Source organism: Leucopleurus acutus, assembly GCF_964270905.1.
Source record: "Leucopleurus acutus genome assembly, chromosome: 19".
Lineage (NCBI taxonomy): Eukaryota > Metazoa > Chordata > Mammalia > Artiodactyla > Delphinidae > Leucopleurus > Leucopleurus acutus.
In genome coordinates, this window is record NC_139161.1 from 59506482 (window position 1) to 59526492 (window position 20011).

A 20011-nucleotide genomic window follows, 5' to 3' on the forward strand; every position below is an offset into this window, starting at 1 on the left:
CAGACCCCCCAGGGTTGGCCCCAGCACACAGCCCTCCACGCCGGCCGAGTCCCTGCAGGTGGGGGGCTAGAGCCGGGGCTGTGCGGCCACCCACGCCTGGCATGGTGAGAGTAGCCTGTGTCTACACCCCCGCCCCTGCCGGACCTGACTTCAGCCAGCTGCACCCAGTACCCGCCTGTGCCCGGCATGGGACCAGCCCTCGTCATCATAAACAGTGTGGTCAAAACCCGCATGTAAGGTTGGTGGGCTCGCGGAGGCGTGGCGGCTGATCAACAAGGACGACCAGAGTGGGGTGGAAAGCAGGTAACCTGCATCGTGGCTTGTGGTGCACAGGGTGCTGCTTCCTTGGGTCTGGACCCGTCTCCGGTGTTTCTTGTCGAATGGCCATTCCTGGTCATTTCCACGTGCCCCGCCACCCACCGAGCCACGGCAGCCGCGCAGCATTACGCTCGCTGAGCTAACTTTGCTCTTTGAAAAATCCAGCCAGCGGCTTCCCTCCTCTGCCCGCCGGGCTGCCTCCCTGCCAGGCCCCTCCCCAGCCCCTGCCCTCTCTGCGGGACCGTCACCTCCCAGCAGTCGCCCCACACGGACAGACAGGAACCGCAGCAGGAATCTCTCCTCTCCACTTCCTGTTGCTGCCCTGTGATGAACGCCTGTGAATCCTTCCAGGAGCTGTTGTATTGTTGAATTTTCAAGATACAAAAAACCTTTTTAAAAAATCCCACAAATTTAAAAAGCAAAATGTGGAGGGAGAGAGTAGCAACAGATTGTGTTTCTTTGGTAATCAGTCTCCTTTAAAACTTTTTTAGAATTATGTCCAATTTTTTACTGTGGGTCAGCTGTTGATTTTTTATTAAGCCAACAGTTTCTTCACCGAGTTCAGGTGACTGAGGAGGAACCGCTTCACGCCCTTGAAACAAAGCCCCAGACCAAGCCCCAGAGCATCCTTCCGCCGGTCCCAGCGACGTCTCACACAAGCTCTGTAGCTGTGCTAAGCTGCAGGCACCTTTTTCATTTGGAAAGGGCGCCCACCCAACCTGAATCCTCCCTCTGCGGGGGCAGGGGCTTCCAACCACCTCCTCCCCAGGGGCTCCCAGGCCCCTAAAGTCTCCCTACAGCGACCCCTCTGTGGTTATACCCACTCCCCAGCACAAGTGCTTTAACACAACTTTAATAAACTGAAATTACTAAGAAATGAGTTCCCCCCGACCCCCTGGAAAAAAAGGTGTTGTGTTTTACATGCTGCACATGGATCCGTGGTCTGTTGGGAAGGGATTTCTGTGTATGGGGTGAGGTCGGTGCCCCGGTGACAGGTGGGCACCCACCTGGCCTAGTGCCGCGACCGGAAGGCCTCCTTCCTGCAGGGCCCCCCCCCCCCCCCCCCCCGTCCTCACCATGCGGGTGGCCTTCCAGCACAAGGGATTCTGCTTCTGGGCTCAGTTCTGTCTGTCAGATCGTCCTGCAAGCACACGCTGCCTTAATTACTCTTTTTAGGTGTTTTTAAGTTTTTCTCAATAGTGCTTTGTGCAGAGGTCTTGTTCATCTTTTGTTAAATATTTTACAGTTTTTCAAAACTAATGTAATGATATTATTAAAATTTTGTTTTCTATTTTTTCCTGCACACACACACACACACACACACACACACACACACACACACACACCCTTTGTTTTTCAGCCCTGTAACCGGGGGCCTTGCTGATCCGTTACTGGTTCTAGGCCTTCGTGGTGCACAATCGAGGTGTCCGAGTAGCGTCGGCCTGGGTGGCCTTTGGGCCCCCGTGCCTTTCTCTCTTCTTTTCGCCTCATGTGTCTGGACTAGACGGACATGGGGTGAGGCGGCAGGGCCTTCGCACCCGCACACGTGCTGCATGTTTGTCCCTCTGGTTCCTTCTGCGGCGAGTCAGGAGCAGGGCTCGCTCTTTGCCCAGGACCCCCAGGGCATCCTGTCCGAGAGCCATGATGCCTCGTTGCCTAAGCACTTGTGCCCCGTCTCGCCCACAAGTCCTGGTTGGCAGCGAGGGCAGCAAAGAGCTCTGGGCAGGTGGAGGGAGTCCTCTTACCCTCGACAGCCAGGCAGGAAGAAGTGGCCCAAGCCCCCGTCTCCGTGCTGTCCACAGGTGAACCCCGACACCGGCTACATCAACTACGACCAGCTGGAGGAGAATGCCCGCCTCTTCCACCCGAAGCTCATCATCGCAGGTGAGGAGCCCGGCGGGGCCCCAGCCTCTCACAAACAAGCTTGTGTGCTGTTCCCACCCTGTCCTCACTCCCTGCTGGTTTCTGCCGCGCAGCTGAGCTGCTTGGGTCTGTTTCCTTTTCTGTCAGGACCATTAGTCCTGCACTGTTCTCCAGAAGCATCTGGACATGTTGGCCCCTGCCTAGTTGGGCTGCTAATGGCCAGGGGCCGCCCCAGCCACGCAACACAGGGGCAGAGAGCAGGGGGTCGCCTTTGGCACAGGCGGGATTTGCAGGCGTCCCTCGTTTCCATCCTCAGGCCTTAGAGGGGGCAAGGCCGGCTTTCAGACATCGTGCCCAACCGAGGCGGCTCTGCTCTCGAGCTGACTCAGTGTCACCCTTGCCGTCTCAGGGACCAGCTGCTACTCCCGGAACCTGGACTACGCCCGGCTGCGTGAGATCGCTGACGACAACGGGGCGTATCTCATGGCCGACATGGCACACATCAGTGGGCTGGTGGCGGCCGGCGTGGTGCCCTCCCCCTTCGAGCACTGCCACGTGGTGTCCACCACCACCCACAAGACCCTGCGGGGCTGCCGCGCCGGCATGATCTTCTACAGGAAGGGTGCGCTCCTGGCGGGGCCAGGGCTGCCTTTCTTCTTGGGGCCCACAGTCGGTTTAGGGAGCCGGGAAGACTGACCCAGATGCTGTAAGGAGCAGGAAGCCCTGAGCACAGCTGTCCAGGTCCGGGGGAAGGGGGAAGGGGAAGGGTGTCCTGGGGGCCAGCGTCCTGTGGCTCAACTTATCCTGTTGAGTGGAAGATGTTGGGGTGACAGGAGGGTGTGCGTGGCTGGCGGGGCTCTCAGAGACCTCGCGGTGCAGCGTTATTTTGGTGAACTTACTGTAGCATGTTTCTCCCAGAGAAAGACTCAATAATCAAACCATAAGACACTGATGTGTAAACCATGGTAGGAGTTTGTCGTTTGAGTGAGGAATTTTTCCTCCCCATGATGGAGCCTACGTGCATGTGTCCCCTTATTTGGGAGTCCCATTCCTGAGAAGCAGGATTAGGGTCTCATAGTCTCCAGTCCCGGTGCACTAACCTCACGTCAGCAGAGAGAACCCCCCTCTGGTGACCGCATCTCTTTTTACCCCCTGCGGGACCCCCTTGCCCAGCCGCTGGCCAGGACTGGATACACCATGTGCCCACTGGGCTTCTCAGGGCCCTGCTGCCTCCGTGCCCCTCAGAGGCCCCTCCTCAGTTGTGTTCAGGTTTCTGAGGCAGGCGGCCTTTCCCACCTGCTGGGGAGACGTTTGTTTTCCCCACTGTATGTTGGTGATATTCGATTGACCCTCCAGGCAGAGCAAGTCCTGGCTCTGCCATGGATGTGCTGTGTGATCTTTGGCTAGTTGTGCAGCCTCTCTGTGCCTCAGTGCCTCAGTTCCTCACCTCCAGAGTAGGGATCATAATAATAGTATACCTGTCCCTGGGGACTGCTGTTGTGAGGATCGAATGAATGAATTTAGGGAAACTGCTCAGAGCAGTTCCTGGCTCACAAGAAGCTCCATGGAGACACTGGCAGCTCTTATTACTGGTCCTTAACTTTTCTCAGAAAGGAAGCTTCTCCGTTTCTGGCCAAATGAGTCACGTCTCGCCTAAAGGAGTCATCTTGGAAGACTGCTCTCTTGGGCAGTTCTTTGAGGAAATATGCCCGAGGTGTATTCTTTGTTACTATCTCAGTGGAGGGACATTTTCATCTTTCCTTTCACTTTTTTTTTTTTTTGGCTGCATTGGGTCTTTGTTGCTGCACGCGGGTTTTCTCTAGTTACGGTGCACGGGCTTCTCATTGCTGCCAAGTACGGGCTCTAGGCACGTGGGCTCAGTAGTTGTGGCTTGCAGGCTTTAGAGTGCAGGCTAACTAGTTGTGGCACATGAGCTTAGTTGCTCCGTGGCATGTGGGATCTTCCCGGACCAGGGCTCGAACCCGTGTCCCCTGCACTGGCAGGCAGATTCTTAACCACTGCACCACCAGGGAAGCCCCTTCCTTTGACCTTTGAAGGGTCAAAGGAAGGGTGGTTCCCCCACCCAGGCCCCCTGGGAACAAGCACCCTCCCTGGCCTGCAGCATTGCCTCCAGGAGTGGGGCCGGGTCTGTGTCCAGGTGGGGAGAAAACAGGGGATCGATCGCCTGTCCCATGTCCCGTGTTGTCTTTTGTCCAGGAGTGCGCAGCGTGGACCCGAAGACGGGCAGAGAGACTCGCTACAACCTGGAGTCACTCATCAACTCTGCTGTGTTCCCAGGCCTGCAGGGGGGCCCCCACAACCACGCCATTGCTGGTAATGCAGACCCACCTTGCCCAGGCCCCGTGGCCACACGCCTCGGGCGGCTCCCCCATAGCCCATCCCCCAGAGCGTGTGCACTGTCTAAGAGGTGCTGACGAGGCAGGGAAGGGGAGCAGTGCATATGTCAGCAGGGACAGAGGTGACGGCCACTCCACTGAGTCGGGCAGGCCCCACCTGAGCCCCTGAGAAACCGCGGGGAGGGGACCTGACAACGGAAGACTGCACAGCCGAAGGAGCACGAGGCGGGCGGGTGGCCCTCCCCTGGTCTCCTGGCCTCCAGGGGAGAGGACGGCGACACCCGTGTCTGACCCTCAGCCTTGACTTTGGGGCCACGCTGGTACCTCCTAGGTCCTATTCCATGATGGCCCAGCAGCTGTCATAGACATACTCCTTCTCTGGTTGTACCTGAGCCTTAGAAAATCTGATGACCTCAGAGCTTTTACTCCGTCTTTGGAGCAGAGCAGTTGGTGGGGGAGCCAGGACAAAGGTGTCCTGTCCCCATTGGGAGACCGTCAGGAGAAGTACTGGTGTATACGAGAAGGGGTGTGGAGGGAGCAGTGAAGGGGGAGTTTCAGGCTCCAGAGTGGGCAGGGGCCGCTCCCCTTACACCCACCCGCTCAGCGCCCTCCAGTGGGGGGATGCCAGCCCTCCAGCCTCTCCAGGCCGTTCTCCACACACGGACTGGGGGCTCCTGTGCCAGGACGTGGGCACGTGGTTTGCATCCTCCTCCATCTCTGTGCCCCTTTAAGCAGCCCTGGGGATCGAACAAGGTCCCAGAGGAGTCTGGGTGTGCAGGTAGATCAGGCCTGTACCTCTCATCTGGACTCTGCTCTGAAAGGTGCATAATTTGGCATCAAAGCATCAGCAGCTGTGATCCGTTTACACACGTCGAGCTTAAAAAGGACATAAAATCCATCTTGCTGGGAACAGCTCTCCCCTGGTGATTTCCTTAGCCCGAGACTTCATGCTGGAGAGAGGCCACCTCAAAAGCACTTGCTCAGAGAGAGAGGTCTGAGGCTTAGCCGGGTAATTGCAGGGTTAAAAGGGATCATTTTGGGAGGAGATGTAACCTGCCGCCCTGGGTGACACTGAGAAGCTGGGAAGCCCAAGTGGAGACGGGTGTTTATTTGACTCACGGTCTGTCTTCATCTCCTGCCAGGGGTGGCGGTGGCTCTGAAGCAGGCCATGACTCCGGAGTTCAGACTCTACCAGCGCCAGGTGCTGGCCAACTGCAGGGCTCTGGCCGAGACCTTGATGGCGCTGGGCTACAAAGTGGTCACAGGTACGACAAGAACCGAGCCCGTCCCGGCCCTGTCAGGGTGTGGCTGTAGGGTCGTGGCCTGGGCACGGTGGCCACAGCCTTGGGGTGACTCGGGATCCCCGCAGCTCTGTATACACGACCTCGTTCAAACCTCGAGATAGCTTTGGGAATCGCTGGTCTTATTTTACAAATGGGCGTCTGAGGTTCCTAAAGCCACGTGGCAAGCAAGGGGGCTGTGGGTCCAGAGCCGTGCATCCGCTTAGGCCACATGCGTCTTTGAAGCCGTGGTCATCGCCTAAGTCAGCGATGGGGGTCTAGTTAACCCAGGGATTAACTAGAGTTCAAAGTGAAGATGAGGTGCTTGGAAGATTCCTTGGGCCATTCCAGAAAGTTCTTCTATATCTCTTCTGCACCACTTTGAAAATACTGTCATCCTCGCAGCATTGGGGTTAAAGCACACAATGGCTGGCAGTGTCTGCACCTGACGTGCCCGTCACCCTGTCACCTAGATCGCCCACTGCCCGCTACTCTGAGGCCCCCTCAGAGGGAGCCTTGCAGGTGGACTTAGAGAGAAGGGGGACATTCCCAGATGACGTCATCACCCCAACAGGCTTCGAGGTGCTGCCCTGGCACCTGACAGGTTGGGATGTGGCAGCGGGCCGCCTGGGCTGGTCGTTTGCCCTCAGCCCCCTCTGCATCCTCAGGTTCCCTTTTTAAACTACTCTGCTTCTTCTCAAACTCTGAGGCCCTGGGGTATATGGTCTTCAGCAGGTGATGACAGCCCCGCAGGACACGTGGTGGGGGTCACACACCCCCGTTTCTTTGGAAGAGAAAGATCCCTTGGCTCGGCACGGGTTTGGCTTCCATGTGTCTAACCTGGTTTCCAGGTGGTTCTGACAACCACTTGATCCTCGTGGACCTCCGCTCCAAAGGCACAGACGGCGGCCGGGCTGAGAAGGTGCTGGAAGCCTGTTCCATCGCCTGCAACAAGAACACCTGCCCAGGTGAGCGTCCTCAGCCCTCTCCTGTCTGCACCTCTCAAGGCCGATGGTGACTTGGCTCTGGGGACAAGATGTGCAGCGTTGGATGGGGCCAGGCCGTGCTCTCCTGCCCGCCCCCTCTGACACGGCGCTGACCCCGCTGGGGACGGAGAGGGAGAGGGAGGCTGGGGCCTCTGGAAAACCGGCTGCATTTCTCAGCGGGTCGTGAATAAGATGTGGGCGATGCCCCTGAAACCCAGACAGATGCTGCCCTGGTGTCAGGAGCAAGGACCACGTCGCAAAAGGCGGCTCTCCTGATATTTCAAGTAGCGCAGCCGAGGTGTGAGCCAGCGTCCGTGGGCCTATTCCTTTTGCCCACGAGCCCCTTCCCAGTGCCCGACGGTCAGTGGGGAGACGGGTGCAGCCCAGGGACAGAGCCTGTTTCTCTTGAAGGTGACAAAAGCGCCCTGCGGCCCAGCGGACTGCGCCTGGGGACCCCGGCGCTGACATCCCGAGGACTCTTGGAAGAAGATTTCCAAAAAGTTGCCCATTTTATTCACAGAGGTGAGGAGAGGCGTGGACACTGGCCGCGTGGGGCTGTGCGGTCGGGATGAAGGACGGCTCTGCGTCAAGGCTGCAGCAGGGCCGGGAGCCAGAGCATCGCCCAGCAGACTGCGTGGGCTGAGAGGGTGGCGGGCGCGTGGACAGCAGAGCAGTCGGGCCCGGCCGCCGGGGGCACACGGGCAGTGGCGTCTCTCGCTGGTGCAGGGATAGAGCTGACCCTGCAGATCCAGGACACCGTGGGGGTGAAGGCTACTCTGAAGGAGTTCACGGAGAAGCTGGCAGGGGCCGAGGATCATCAGCGGGCTGTGGCGGCACTCAGGGCAGAGGTGGAGAGCTTCGCCGCCCTCTTCCCTCTGCCCGGCCTGCCCGACTTCTAGAGGAGTGCCCACCCGCCCAGGGACCCAGCGCCCTGGAGGCCCCACACAGGCCCTGTTTCGGACTTTGCTTTTTTTACCTTGTTCACAAACCAACATTTGTTTAAGGCTCAGTGTTAGTCATCCTGGGACAAGTTATTAAGGAGTTTAAATGTGAACCTCACTTTCTCACAGCTACGTATAGTTGTTCTGGAAAAATGAAATACAATTTAGCCATTCAGCCTTAATTATCCAGATGGGTGGAGGGCAGGGTTACTGGGAAGACTCCACTCTTAAGAGTCCCTGGGCTTCCCTGACTTGCTGCGGCAGCCAGAAGCACCGAAGTTCGAGCTTGGAAGAGCTGCCCGTTGCTATCTGCTCCCCCGTGGGCACCAAAGGAGGACTCAGTTATAACCGTCGCAAACGAGGAGGGAGCGTCCTGGCCCTTCTGCTGTGCTTTCAATCAGAATCACAAGTTAGACGGGTCTATTCAGGTGCCACCCAACTCCGTGGGAGGGCCGCTTACAGCACCTGGGCAGGAGGGGGATGTGATCCCCTTCCCCCAGCCCAGGGCAGGCAGGCCAGGAAACCTGGTCCCAAGCCGCTGAGCAGACAACCACCTCCCTCCCGTGATCAGGAAACCAGGGGTCACCTTCCCACAGAAACTTTATTTTTCACAAATCTCAAGTGCAAAACATAGATGACCATTTATAATAATAAGCACAAATTTTTAACCACAGAATGTCTACAAGAATTATAGCTTTAAAAAATACAACCAATTTTTATATCTCAAAAAATCTCAACTCAAATAAATTAATTTCTTAAAAAGTACACCTCCTACTATTGGTTTGGCATGACTGGTTGAACTCTGATGCAGCCACACCGGGAGCTGCAGGCACGCGTGTGGCGTGTGCAGCGTGCTCTCGCCCTGGCCGCAGTGACCACGGCTCACCCGGTGGGACTCACGCTCACACACGACGAGGAGCATGCAGTAATAATACAGCTTTTCAAAAAACGACAAATACGATGTCCTCACGCACTATGCTTCTCACCGTGGCCTTAACACAGCTGCAGTTGACGCCCCGGGGCTCCAGCGCAGCGGGCAGGGTGGCTGCCACCTCCGCAGCTGTGGAAACAGCCTTACACCCAGGAGCTTGACTCTTCCCCCCCCCCCCCCCCCGCAGGAGACAAAGGCCACCACACAAGCACTCCCGGGAGGCTAGGCCCCAGACCAGCACTTGATTCATGGCCAAGTGCTCCCTCCTGCCCGCAGCTGAAACCAAACCTCAAAGCAGGACGGGCTCAGAACAGCTGGGTGTGCTCCAGCCTTAGCTGAGGCTAGGCTGGTTTTCCTTCCAGCCAGAAGTAGAGATTTGATACTTTTCCTTTTTGCAATGTTAATACCATCTCTCTCTCAAAAATTCCAGTTGTATCAGTTTCTATCACAATATTGGGAAAAAGCCAGAAAGCTAGCTGGTTTGCTTCAAAGCACGAGCCAAGGCACTTTCTTGAGCCTCTAGGGAGATGGGAGGTAAGAGCTGATGCTGGCTTGGGGGGCTGGTGCCTCCGAAGGCTGTCCACATGGACTGATGGACCGCACCAGCCCAGGAGGGCTCCTGCCTGTGCAAAGATGACGTGGGCCATGTGGAAAAGCTGACCGGCCAGGCGCCATCAGGCTGGGAAGGGGGGGCCACGCGCCCAGCAGTGGTGGAGTGGGTGGCGAGCTGCGTGCGAGATCTTCCAGGCCGCTGGGCCTCCAGGGACGTGTCACGAGCTGCAGCAGCCCTGGCACTCTGGGGAGAATCTATCGGCCATCCTGGGATTTTGACATGGGATTTGTTACTTGTTTGGGGATGAAGTCTATGATACTTTGCACACAGTAACTGATCTGAAGCAAGAAATTCAGAGCTAGATAGGAAATGGCAGCTGGGCTATCACAGCCCATTTCCAGATTCTACTAAAGGAGTAGGGTCCCCAGGGCCACAGGTGCTAGAAAAGGGTTCAGCTGATGTCTACCGTGGAGCTTCTGGAAATCACTACTGCATAAATGCCAGCCTGGGCAGGTTCTTCTTAACCTGGACTGCTTTAAAAAGGCAGGGTGGGGGCTTCCCTGGTGGCGCAGTGGTTGAGAGTCCACCTGCCGATGCAGGGGACGTGGGTTCGTGCCCCGGTCCGGGAAGATCCCACGTGCCGTGGAGCGGCTGGGCCCGTGAGCCGTGGCCGCTGAGCCTGCGTGTCCGGAGCCTGTGCTCCGCAACGGGAGACACCACAACAGTGAGAGGCCCGCGTACTGGAAAAAGAAAAAAGGCAGGGTTGGGGGGCAGGTAATGGACTGGAAGTGAAGTTGAAACAAACCTCAAGGTTTTGGTGCCTGGGCCTTCGAGGCAATACTTAGAATTGAAAAAGTACTAAGGGCACTGACACCCTCTGATTTTTGAAGCGTTTCTCAGCATTTGGACGCTTGCTGACCTATTACCAGGGAAAACCTCTTAAGATTCCCGACGAGATGAGTTCGTTGCACAGGCCCCCACCACTCAGACTCAGGTGCGTCTGAGACTCCTGGCAGGTTCCAGTCCCCAGCGTGGCAGGGCCGGGAGGGCCTGGTTCCCCTTTGAGCTCCCTTTGAAGAGAAACATACTTGGCATCAAGCATTCTGTGAAACTGCCACACTGCAAAGCTGGATTTTAACCAAAATTTAAATGCTGGAGTTCAGCCACTAGTCAGCGAATACAGCTCTACTCCTCAATGAAGAAACAGCTCAGGAGAGGGGCTCTGGGTGCCCTCTCTGCGGCCGCCCCATGGCCAGGCCTTCTCGCACCGGCAGGGCTCGCCCGAGGCGGAGCTTCTGCACAAACACCCTCCAGAGTGGACTTTCGCTTCTAGGCCAGTGTGACTGACCTGCTGCCCTTTCTGGCTTCCCAGGTGCGAGGTGTGAACCACAGAGGCCATGCTGGTGGCCCGGGAACGAAACAGGGGTGGGCCCATGATTGCTTCCCATCTGGTCATTTGGGCCCCATGGACCGCTCTTCCCTCGGACATAAGGTGTCACAAGCTCGTGTCCCAGGAGGCCCAAGTAGATACAATTAGCCACCTACCTAGAAAACAAAGCAGCATCTGAACACAAGGGGGGCGATGGTAACAGGAGGGCAGCCTTCTCACCAGCACCCACACTGCACGTTCGGAAGCTGCCATGTGGTCCCTGGAGACGCCTCTCTGAGGGACACAGGTGACAGCACAGGTGCGAGGACCCGAGGAGATGCGGTGGCAGCCCTGTCACAGTGGGCCTTGGTCACGGCCTCCGGAGCAGAATCACACTCTGGCAGGAATGGGGACCCTGACCAGAAGCCTGGGCAGGGAGGGCCACGGGAAAGAGATGATACGAAGCCTCCTTGGTCACCGGGGGTCCTGACCGCTGTGGTGTGCTGCAAAGCTGGTGGCGGACCAGGTCTCAACAGCAGGACTCTGACGACACAGAACATGGCCCTGGCAGACACGCACGCATGCTCAGGAGCAACCACTATGGCTGGTTCAGGTGCGTTTTACCACAACTTGGGGAAAAAAATTAAAAAGCAGTAACACCAAGAGTTCTCCCTGCTTAGGGACAAACAGCTTAAAGAAGAAAATATGACATTTTCAAGGTTGCAAAAAACCATCCACCTACTGTGTCAGGAGGGTCCTGGTGGGTAAACAGGAAGTGGGGCTGGGACTCAGCTGGGGCAGAACGAGCTGCTGTGAGTGCGTGTGCTCCAGGCCAGCACGGCCTTCCCGGAGGAGATCCCAGCCCGCTGGCTGCCCTGTGCCCGCGACACCCCGTGAGGTAGTGAAGTGGTAGCGACGGTCTGCGGTGACCTCTGCCAGGCGAGCGCCAGCCCACCTGCAGACCCTCCCCGAGAGGACAGTGTCGGCACCCCCAGGACAGCTGGTGGCTCCTCGCCCGCACAGCAGGAAGCCTGTGCCCAGGCCCCCACGACAGCGGTTCTGATGACCAGGGGCCAGTGACTGGTCACTCCGCTGAGCCTGGGAGCCCAGCGGCAGGCCCCTCCATGCCTGGCAAGGACGTGAGGACAGGGCAGGGAGCATCCAGGGGCCTCCCCTGGGAGGGCGGCTCCACGAGGGCACGCGAAAGGTCCGGCTCGGGTCTGCACTAGGCAATGGACGTTCCATTGTCCTGCTTTCTACCAAATAATCCAGTTAACGGCTGCTCCCCTTGATGTTGCTGCGCAAGAGGGCCGGCGTGGTCCTCCCTGCAGGTTCCGCCTCCCTGTCCCTCATCACAGTGCCGAAGCTTTCTTCTGCCCTGGCCCCCAGTCCCGACCCCAGGCCACTCTCCAAGGGGCCACGAGCTGTTACCATCCTTCCAGATGCCACCAGGGGGCCAGTGCCCCCACCGTCCTTGCCCAGAGCCACCTGGGAACCACGGCTGCCACCTCGGTTTCCTTCCCACCAACGACACCAGAAGTCTAAACAGCTCAGAAGACCCCCGGTCATGCCAACGCCCTCCCCGTACCGAGTCACAGGTCTTGGTCACAGTGGCCGGGCCTGACCTCAGATCTTGTATAGGAAACTGGGGACGTAGTCGAACCTGAGCACGGGTTGGCCGGCTGCGGAAGGCTCCCGCGTGTAGTGTAGCTTCAGCAGCTCTGCCAGGTACTGGACCACCTTGACGTCTTCGTTCACCAGCCCCAGGTTCAGCTGCAAGAAGCTGGCCTGGCGGCTGGCGGCCAACCCCTCAGCTTCCGTGCCGCGGGCAGGCAGGTGCAGGTGGCGGCAGAAGGCATAGAGGAAGGCCTTGGCGCAGAGCTGCGTGAGCATACTCTGCACGTGCAGGGAGTAGGTGCTGCCCCGCTTGATGTGTGTGCGGTGGTCCGCCAGCCGGGGCACCAGGGTGCCTCTGTAGAGGGGGCAGCGCAGGGTCTTCCGGTCCAGGTCCAGGATGCTCGTGTAGCGGCTGTAGCGGCTCAGGGCGTGGAGAGTGCCGGCACTGGCGGGGGACGCCACCCTGAAACACACAGGCCAAGGTCAGGAGGCAGAAGCCGGGGTGGGCCCCTGCCGTGAGGCCAGCCCCCACCCGGCCCCACTCGCCAGCACACTCTGGAAGGCAGGTCTGGCCACCACGACCTTCGAGGCTCCTCACCCCCTCACGACCAAGGTCAAGTGCCTAGTGTGGCCCACGAGGCCCTGACGCCCCACCTGTCCCTCCCCAGGCTTTCCGTGGGGCCGCTTGTGCTCTGCCCGGAACACCCAGCCTTCCCGGACCTGTTCGCTCCTCTCGTTCTTGCTCTGTGACCCGGGGCGAGGTCCTTAACTGCCGAGCCTCGTCTGTGAGGCAAGACGATGGTCCTGCCTCTGGCGTCACAGCAGAGGCACAGGCTGTGGCGCTCAGGACAGCGGCTGGCCCTCGCCACCGGCCTGGCACTGACCGGTGTGGCGCCAGGAGCTCCTGCAGACCCAGGACCGCACCCCATGCCGTGCCCAGCACATCAGAGACAGGCAGGCCGGGTTCACTCAGCGAGGGAAGGAGGCCAGAGTGTCGGCCTCAGTAAGCGGCCCGACCACCCCGTCTAGACCAGGTCTCCCAGAGGAGCTGGGATTACCCTGCAGAGTCCAGCAAACGGCTGGCTGACCAGCCGCTTCACACACTGACGCTCCCCTGGAAGCTGGGGCTTGTGAAGTAGCTGTAAAAGGACTGACGGTCTCTTGGGACTGAGGTCACCTCATCATACTTTCCCCTCATGGATGTTCTCTTCTTGTAGAGTTGACAGTCGTTTATCGTGCGCCTAGCGTATTCCAGGCAGTGACCTGGGGCCTGGCCTGGCCGGGAAGAAAGGACACGCACACGAGCCGGCCCAGCGAGGGGAGGCATGGCCTCCGTGTCCACAGCAGCGGCCGCGGGCTGGGAAGGCACTGGAGGAGGGGCCTCGGAGTCCTAAGAGAGGTGGGCTCTGGGGACTGCAGAGCACGGCAGGCGCAGGGGCAAGCGGGGCCGGGCCCCCCACCACAGGCCACGAGGAGTCAGACTTGCCGGCGGCTCCCCGCCCGCTCCTGGGTGACCCTTACCCCCCCCCCCAGGGGGCTGGGCCACGAGCTAAATGCCTCACCTCATCTTCCTGCCCTGCACTCGGCTGCCGCCCACCTCAGGCCAGCCTCTCCCCAGGCTCTGGAGCCCCAGCCTACTCCCGCCCACGGCGGCACCACCTCTTTTGCGCCTCCAAACTCTTCCTTCATTGGCTCCCCCCAAAGCTCCTCTGGAGGCCAGATGACACGGGAGGAGGTGCGGCCGGGCCTCTGTCCCTCGGGCAGCACCCCGCCCACCCCCGTCTTGAACTTCATTACGGCCCATCTGAAGCCGGGGTGGCGGGGGGACTCTGCACAGATGAGGACACTGGGCCCGCAGAGGGACTGTGGCTTGTCCTAGGTCACCCACGTAGAAGGCGGCTGAGCCGGGATTTAACCCAGGGCCTCTGACGCAACACCAGCACCTCCCCGCGCAGAATGGAGCTGTCTTCCAAACAGTCCAGGCCTTCTCACTGCTGCTTAGTAAGCAACCCGATTATCGCTGGTTTTGATTTATAATCGTGGGAAACCAACCTGATTGTTTATCCATCTCTTACACCCACAAATGTCTGATCTGACTGACAAGCATTTCCAGGCAGAGGGCCTACTTCAGTGGAAAAAGAAAAATCCAGGGCCAATGCCACTGGTGGTTCTGGGGTAAGAGTCCTGAGGGACAGTCCTACACACAGTCCACGTGCCTGGGGGGGGGGAAGGGACTGTCCTAGGCCACAGCTCTCGGATCCCAGACTGATCCAGCACCCGGGACCGAGCCCCGTAGACACACAAAGGCACCCCTCTGCTCGCACCCTTAAATGCTGACCCTCAGGTGGGCCTCCACCTGCCTCTCCGTCTCAGTGCCGGATCTGACTGCGGGCCGTCTCACTAGCCACCTGCAGCTCTGGGCACCCCCGGGGCCGGGGCTCTGCGTGCATCCCGGGGGCAGCCCTTCCCTGCTCCGTGGGGTAGCGGCAGGAACCTCCACGCCCGACAGCTGGGGCCACGGCTCGTCCCCTCATGGCGCCGCCCCACCGGGTCCGCTGCTCACCGCCCGGGATGCCTTCGGGTGAGCCACAGCGAATCCAGTCCCCTCTCTCCTCCTGGCCCCTCGGCCGACCCTCCAGTGACACGTGCCCTGGGGGGCAAGGTCCCTGACCCGTCGACCGTGGTGCCCACCGGAGCAGGGCCCTCCGGGGGCAGATCTCCCGATTCCCAGCACCTGTGCGCGCTCAGGGGTGTGGGAGGCAGGGCTTCGTGGGACGAGTCACCAGACATTCCCTAGAAAGGTCTCAGCTGTCACTGCTGACAGGCCTCCCGCTTTCCTGGAGGGACCCTCCACGGCTCCAAGTCTGGAGGCGAGGGCCCGGCTCCACCCCGGCCACCTGGCCTGCCTTCCACACGGCGATCGGCGTCCCCCTCCACTGTCCCCCAGGACGTCAGAGCAGCGCCTGCACAGAGCAGGCAGAGGTCAGACACGATGGGTCCCCGACACTTGCCAGCACGAGGCAGGTCTTCCTCGTGCAAATGGAAGCAGCCTGGGGGAGCGCCAGCCCACGGGGTGGTGACGCTGGGATGGGAGCGAGGGCAGCCCTGTCACGCGATGCCCCCCTGCTGACGCACCTGTATCCTGGCTCCAGGCACAGCGGCTGGCTTGTAATGGCTCTCAGTAAGTATCTGGCAAATGACCACTATTTTCCCAGGAGAGAGGAAGGCGCTGCCCAGGTGCCCACTGCGGAGGAGCAGCTCACAGCCCCCTTCCAGGGACACTGCCACCTGCCGCTACCCCCGCTTGCATCCCAGAGACACCGTGATTGATCACAGCTGGCTCCCCAGTGCAGCCACGCCGGGCCGCAGAATCCTTCTCAACACAGCACTGCAGTTGGGTGCCCAGGAGAGTGGAACTGACGTGAAGGATGCACCTCATTTGCCTGCCACCGCGTTCTAAGGAAGGAAGCTCAGGGGAAGCCCCTGGAAAGGGCAAGGCCATCCCGAACCTGGTCCTGGATAAGCCAGGTGATGTCGATAAACTGACGTGTGTTTTAGATTCTCCACCTTTTGAGGCAAAAAAAAATCAAAGGTCAGGGGTTGGGGTGGGAGGAGAGAGTTGGAGAAGTGAAGGTGTGTGTGTAGGGGCCGCCCGCCCGTCATCCCACCGAGAAGAGCAGCCAACCACAGTCCCTTAAAGGCCTGCCCCCACCCCGACCCCAGCTCAAACTTGGCGCCGGCAGGGGCACGGGGGCCCGGGCACCCGCTGAGCCTCGGCCCTGCGTCCACACTCCCACGATGCCCACGGGCTGGGCTTGCCCCGGTTTGGCAGGCCCGTCCTCACTGTTCCCCCACTGCGACCCCAGCCTCCCTGCCACTCAAGCCAGAGACCCCAGACCTCCTCCGGGCACCCGTCCCACGCCTCCCATGTGAGGCGCCCCCGTCAGAGCCCTCGGCTCCCTGTGCCGCCGGGCTCTGGCCTCCGGAGCACGAATTCTCCCAGAGCAGGGCCCCTCCAGCTCGTACCCCAGCCCCGCCAGCACGGCCCGAGAGTGAAGTGGACGTGGAAGCGCCCCGGGCTTGAATCCCACCACCATGCCCCCGCGGGGTGGCCAGGGATCGAGCGAGTCAGGTGGCCGTGAGTGGGGCGAACACGAGGCGGCTTGGGACGGTGACCTCACGGACGCCAGGGACCCGCGTAAAGGCGCTGACTGCCATGGGGAGGAAAGGCCTCCTGCCCTCTCTGTAGTCCTCTCCGTAGGAGTGGACTCCTACCATCACCCAGCTCGACGCGCATGAGTCTCAGGTGAGCAAAGGCAGGTGCGGGGAGAGAAGTGAGCCCAGTGCGCATGCCAGGGCAGAAGTCCCCCGAGCCAGACAAGCAGAACGTGGAAAAACCCAAAAGAACCTGCTACAGCACAAGCCGGTGACGTGGGGAAAAAGGAGAAAGCTTCCAGGGGGCGGGGGGAGGGGATGGGCTCCTGGGGCAGAGGGGACAGGGGAGGGAGAGCTGGGGCGGCTGCCTCTGCCAGCACCCCTGCCCTCCTCAGAGGCAGACCCCGCCTCAGTCATTTACCCCATAGCGTGAGTTAGAGACTCAGCAGGGACCTGAGACCCAGCGGTCCAGTCATTCCCAAACCTCGCTGCACACCGGGCGAACTCCACGTCGTACCCCAGGCCAACCCAATCGCAACCCTGCGGCATTCTAGAAAATCCTCCCAAACCATTCTGACACAGCAGGGTGCAGACCAGGTTGGGAACCACTTAGGAACTGCAACCCCTCATGTGACAGACAAGGCAACAGGTCAGAAAAGGGAGAGGATTTGCCAAAAGCGACACAGCGAGTTGGTGCTGGGGCCAATCTGGAAGCCAGGCCTCCTGGTTCTGGGGCCACCACACCGACTCGCGAACCTCACCCAGAGGGACGGCCACCTGAAGCCTCATCTCTGACCAGCCAGGGCCCATCCCCAACACCTGTGACCAATTACCTCTGCAGACCAATAAGCTTCCACTTCTGAAAATCCGTGATGTGCAAAGGAGAGGACACCCAGTGCTTCACGGGCTTGGCGTGGAGGCTGTAGCTGGGGACAAAGATGGACAGCGCGGTCACAAGCTTCCTGACTGCGGCCTCCTCCTCCCCGAGGATCACGAGCGTCCTCCCGCTGAGCAGGGAGTAGATGGCTGGGTGGGCAAAGGGGTACTGGCGGATGAATCTTAAGGCGTTCTGGCCCGCCCTCTTCTTATGCCTCTCGGAAGAGGGGCCAGTGGGAGGAACAGAAGAGGGAGTCCTGTCGGAGCTGGAGGAGATGACGCTGCTCCCGTAGCTGGTGGCATCGGAGCGCTCATCCAGGCTGGTCTTACTGCCGTCCCGGCTGGTCAGAAGGTGGCTCGGGTCCAGCTCATAAGCAGGGAAGCCTTCGGAACCGCTGTCTCGGGAAGAGGCGTTGGCGTTTTCCACCGAGAAGTCCATGTGGAACTCCTGGTCCTTCTGCTGGTAGCGCTGCGGGGGGACACTCACGACCCCGTACTCGTCAGAGAGCGTGTGGCCCGGGGTGGAGAGCGGCACCCGCAGAGTGCCACCCTCCCTCCCAATGCAGCAGGAGTCTGTCTGTGACGGGGTGACTCCCGAGCCGCCCTCCTCAGCCTCCCCCAGCTCCGGGGGGCTGAGGCCTGCCTGGAAGTGGATGGCTCCCCCGCCGTCATCTGCGTAGGACTCTTCTTCATTAATGGCACTTGGGTAACTGGCCTTGAAGTCGTCGGGGATGAGGGCCTCAGAGGGGCAGGTGCTGAGGACTTCAATACTGTCCCCGCTGATCGTCCTGTGGCTGACAGCCTTGCTCCGGACCACCTGGGGGCTCAAGGGCACCGTGAGGCTGGCCTGGCTGTCAGACTTAGACAGCACAGAGGTGGACTTCTCTGTGCCAAGAACCTCAATGCTCTCTCCACTGCTGATGCTTCCTTTCATGTCCATATCCAGGTAGTCCAAGTTTTCCTGGGGGTCAAAACTGCTTGACTCTGTCACCTCCACTTCCCTGGACCCCTCCTCCCCAAGTTCCTGCTCCATCTTGATTAGCACGGACTCCACACTGGACTTGTAGGAGCCCACGCTAATTAACACTTGAGGAACTGGACATTCTTCTACAGACCTGGAAGGCGGCCTGTCGTGACTGGGTTTAGGGGGTGCGCTCTCCTGTTTCTCTTCCCCCCTGTCATCGACCTCTACCAAGTCTTCAAAGAGGAAGTTTGTGATATGCTGTTGCTTCAGGAGTGCTCTGTCGATCTGGCTGGTCAGGAGGTAGCACAGGTCTCCTCTGAAAATGTGCTCAATGTGGCTGAGCTGGGCCAGGGTCTGGGTGAAGTACTCGGTGTCGCAGAGCTCTTCCAAGGTCTTCAGCTTCTTGTCAAAACACTTGGTGGACTTTGCTTTGATGAGTTTTGGGGTGTAGGTGGGTCTGCAGGTGTAATGGTCTGTGTCAGCAGACTCTTCAGGGTCAGAGGTAGTGGCTGCCTGGCTGGGCGGATCCTGGGTGTGCGCCATCTCCCCAGGACACAAATCGGACCCCCTCAACTTCCGATGAGGGTACGAGCGGATCTGCCTCAGCAGGTCTTGATGTTCAATGATGGACTTCTCCACACTGGCCAGCTCATTGGCCTTCTCGATGGCCTGAGATGAGTAAAAACCTTTGTCGTTGGCTTTCTTCTGGATCTCTGTCTCGGTGTGCAGCACTGTCCTGGTGTAATCCAGGTCTTTCAGTTTTTTTTCAAGTTCCCCAGCAAATGCCTTCCTGTTGCCTGTTTTCAAGCACTCTGAAGCTTTGGAAAATTCAGCTGAGAGCTCCTGGAACTGCTGCATGATTTTGTGCTGGTCTGCTGAGATATAAGCCATACAAAAGGGCCTCACGAAGCCACGGGCCTCCAGGTCGTACAGGGTGAGGTGCTGCACGTAGGCAAAGGCCCCCTCCTTGGAGTCTCCCAGCACGACCTTGGAATCCTCCACGAAGTTCAGCTTGGGGTAGGCAGAACCAGGGGGGTGGCCCACGAAGGAGGCCTGGTAATCCACAGACATGATCCGCAGAGAGAAGTAATTGAGATCAAAAGTACCGAAAACTTTGGTGTCATTGGGGATGGTCAGTAAGGGCTGGGGTCCCACCTGCTCAGAGAACTCGGAAATAAGGATGAAGTCCCGAGAGAACTTGGCCCCGGACAGTTTGGACCATGGACTGGCTCCTTGGCTGGCGAAGGGGAAGAGCGGCACCGAGTACTCCTCGGGCAGGGCCGGCTCATTGTAAGGTTCCTCCTCGTATTCATCCTCTTTGGTGAAGGCCACCACGTCAGGGGCGCTGATCATATTTCCAGATATATGGTGAGTACATTGAGAGGAAGTGGGAAAGAATGCGGGGGTAGCCAAAGCGAGGGAGCCAGGCCTCTGGAGGAGGAAGCAAAGTTCTTACGGGCTTCTTTGCGCCCTCAGGGGTACGAGGCAGCCGATCACATACCCGCGGGCTCGAACTCCCGCAGCCCCTCAGAGCTGTGGCTCCTCCAGAGCTCTCGGAGGCTTGAGGAACTCCGCGAGTCGGGAAGACCGGGAGGCCGGCTGCCCTTCTACTCTTCGGGCGACCACAGCCGGCGCAGGGCACCCGCAGAGAGGTCACCGGTACTCCCCAGAACCCACCGCCACGGCAACAGCCTCAGCCCTGAACAGGTGCCCAATGCGGGGGTACGGGCCGCCGCACGGACCATCCAGGCGTGGCAGCCCCCACGGCCCGAGGGCAGAAACCGTCGCGACTCCCCGGACG

The 20011-nt window shown here is 59.6% G+C and overlaps 2 protein-coding genes across 4 annotated transcripts in view; one reads left to right on the forward strand and one right to left on the reverse strand.

Moving 5' to 3' along the window:
* Positions 1-8513, forward strand: part of SHMT1 (serine hydroxymethyltransferase 1) — a 32865-nt gene extending 24352 nt beyond the window's left edge. For 2 of the 3 annotated variants that reach the window (XM_082861320.1, XM_082861321.1), the window contains exons 6-12: positions 2121-2202; positions 2591-2803; positions 4399-4515; positions 5681-5803; positions 6670-6786; positions 7216-7326; positions 7531-8513. In XM_082861320.1, the coding sequence (XP_082717446.1) occupies positions 2121-2202; positions 2591-2803; positions 4399-4515; positions 5681-5803; positions 6670-6786; positions 7216-7326; positions 7531-7703 (936 nt within the window). In that variant the 3' untranslated portion in view covers positions 7704-8513. The remainder of the gene's footprint in view (positions 1-2120; positions 2203-2590; positions 2804-4398; positions 4516-5680; positions 5804-6669; positions 6787-7215; positions 7327-7530) is intronic. The other variant, XM_082861319.1, reaches the window with a different exon arrangement.
* Positions 8514-11653: 3140 nt separating this feature from the next.
* SMCR8 (SMCR8-C9orf72 complex subunit) lies at positions 11654-19992 on the reverse strand. Its single transcript, XM_082860861.1, has 2 exons — positions 17204-19992; positions 11654-12678 (listed from the first exon to the last, which is right to left on the reverse strand). The coding sequence occupies exons 1-2, from the start codon at positions 19561-19563 to the stop codon at positions 12225-12227; spliced, it is 2814 nt and encodes a 937-aa protein (XP_082716987.1). The 5' UTR covers positions 19564-19992; the 3' UTR covers positions 11654-12224.
* Between the last annotated feature and the right edge of the window lie 19 nt (positions 19993-20011).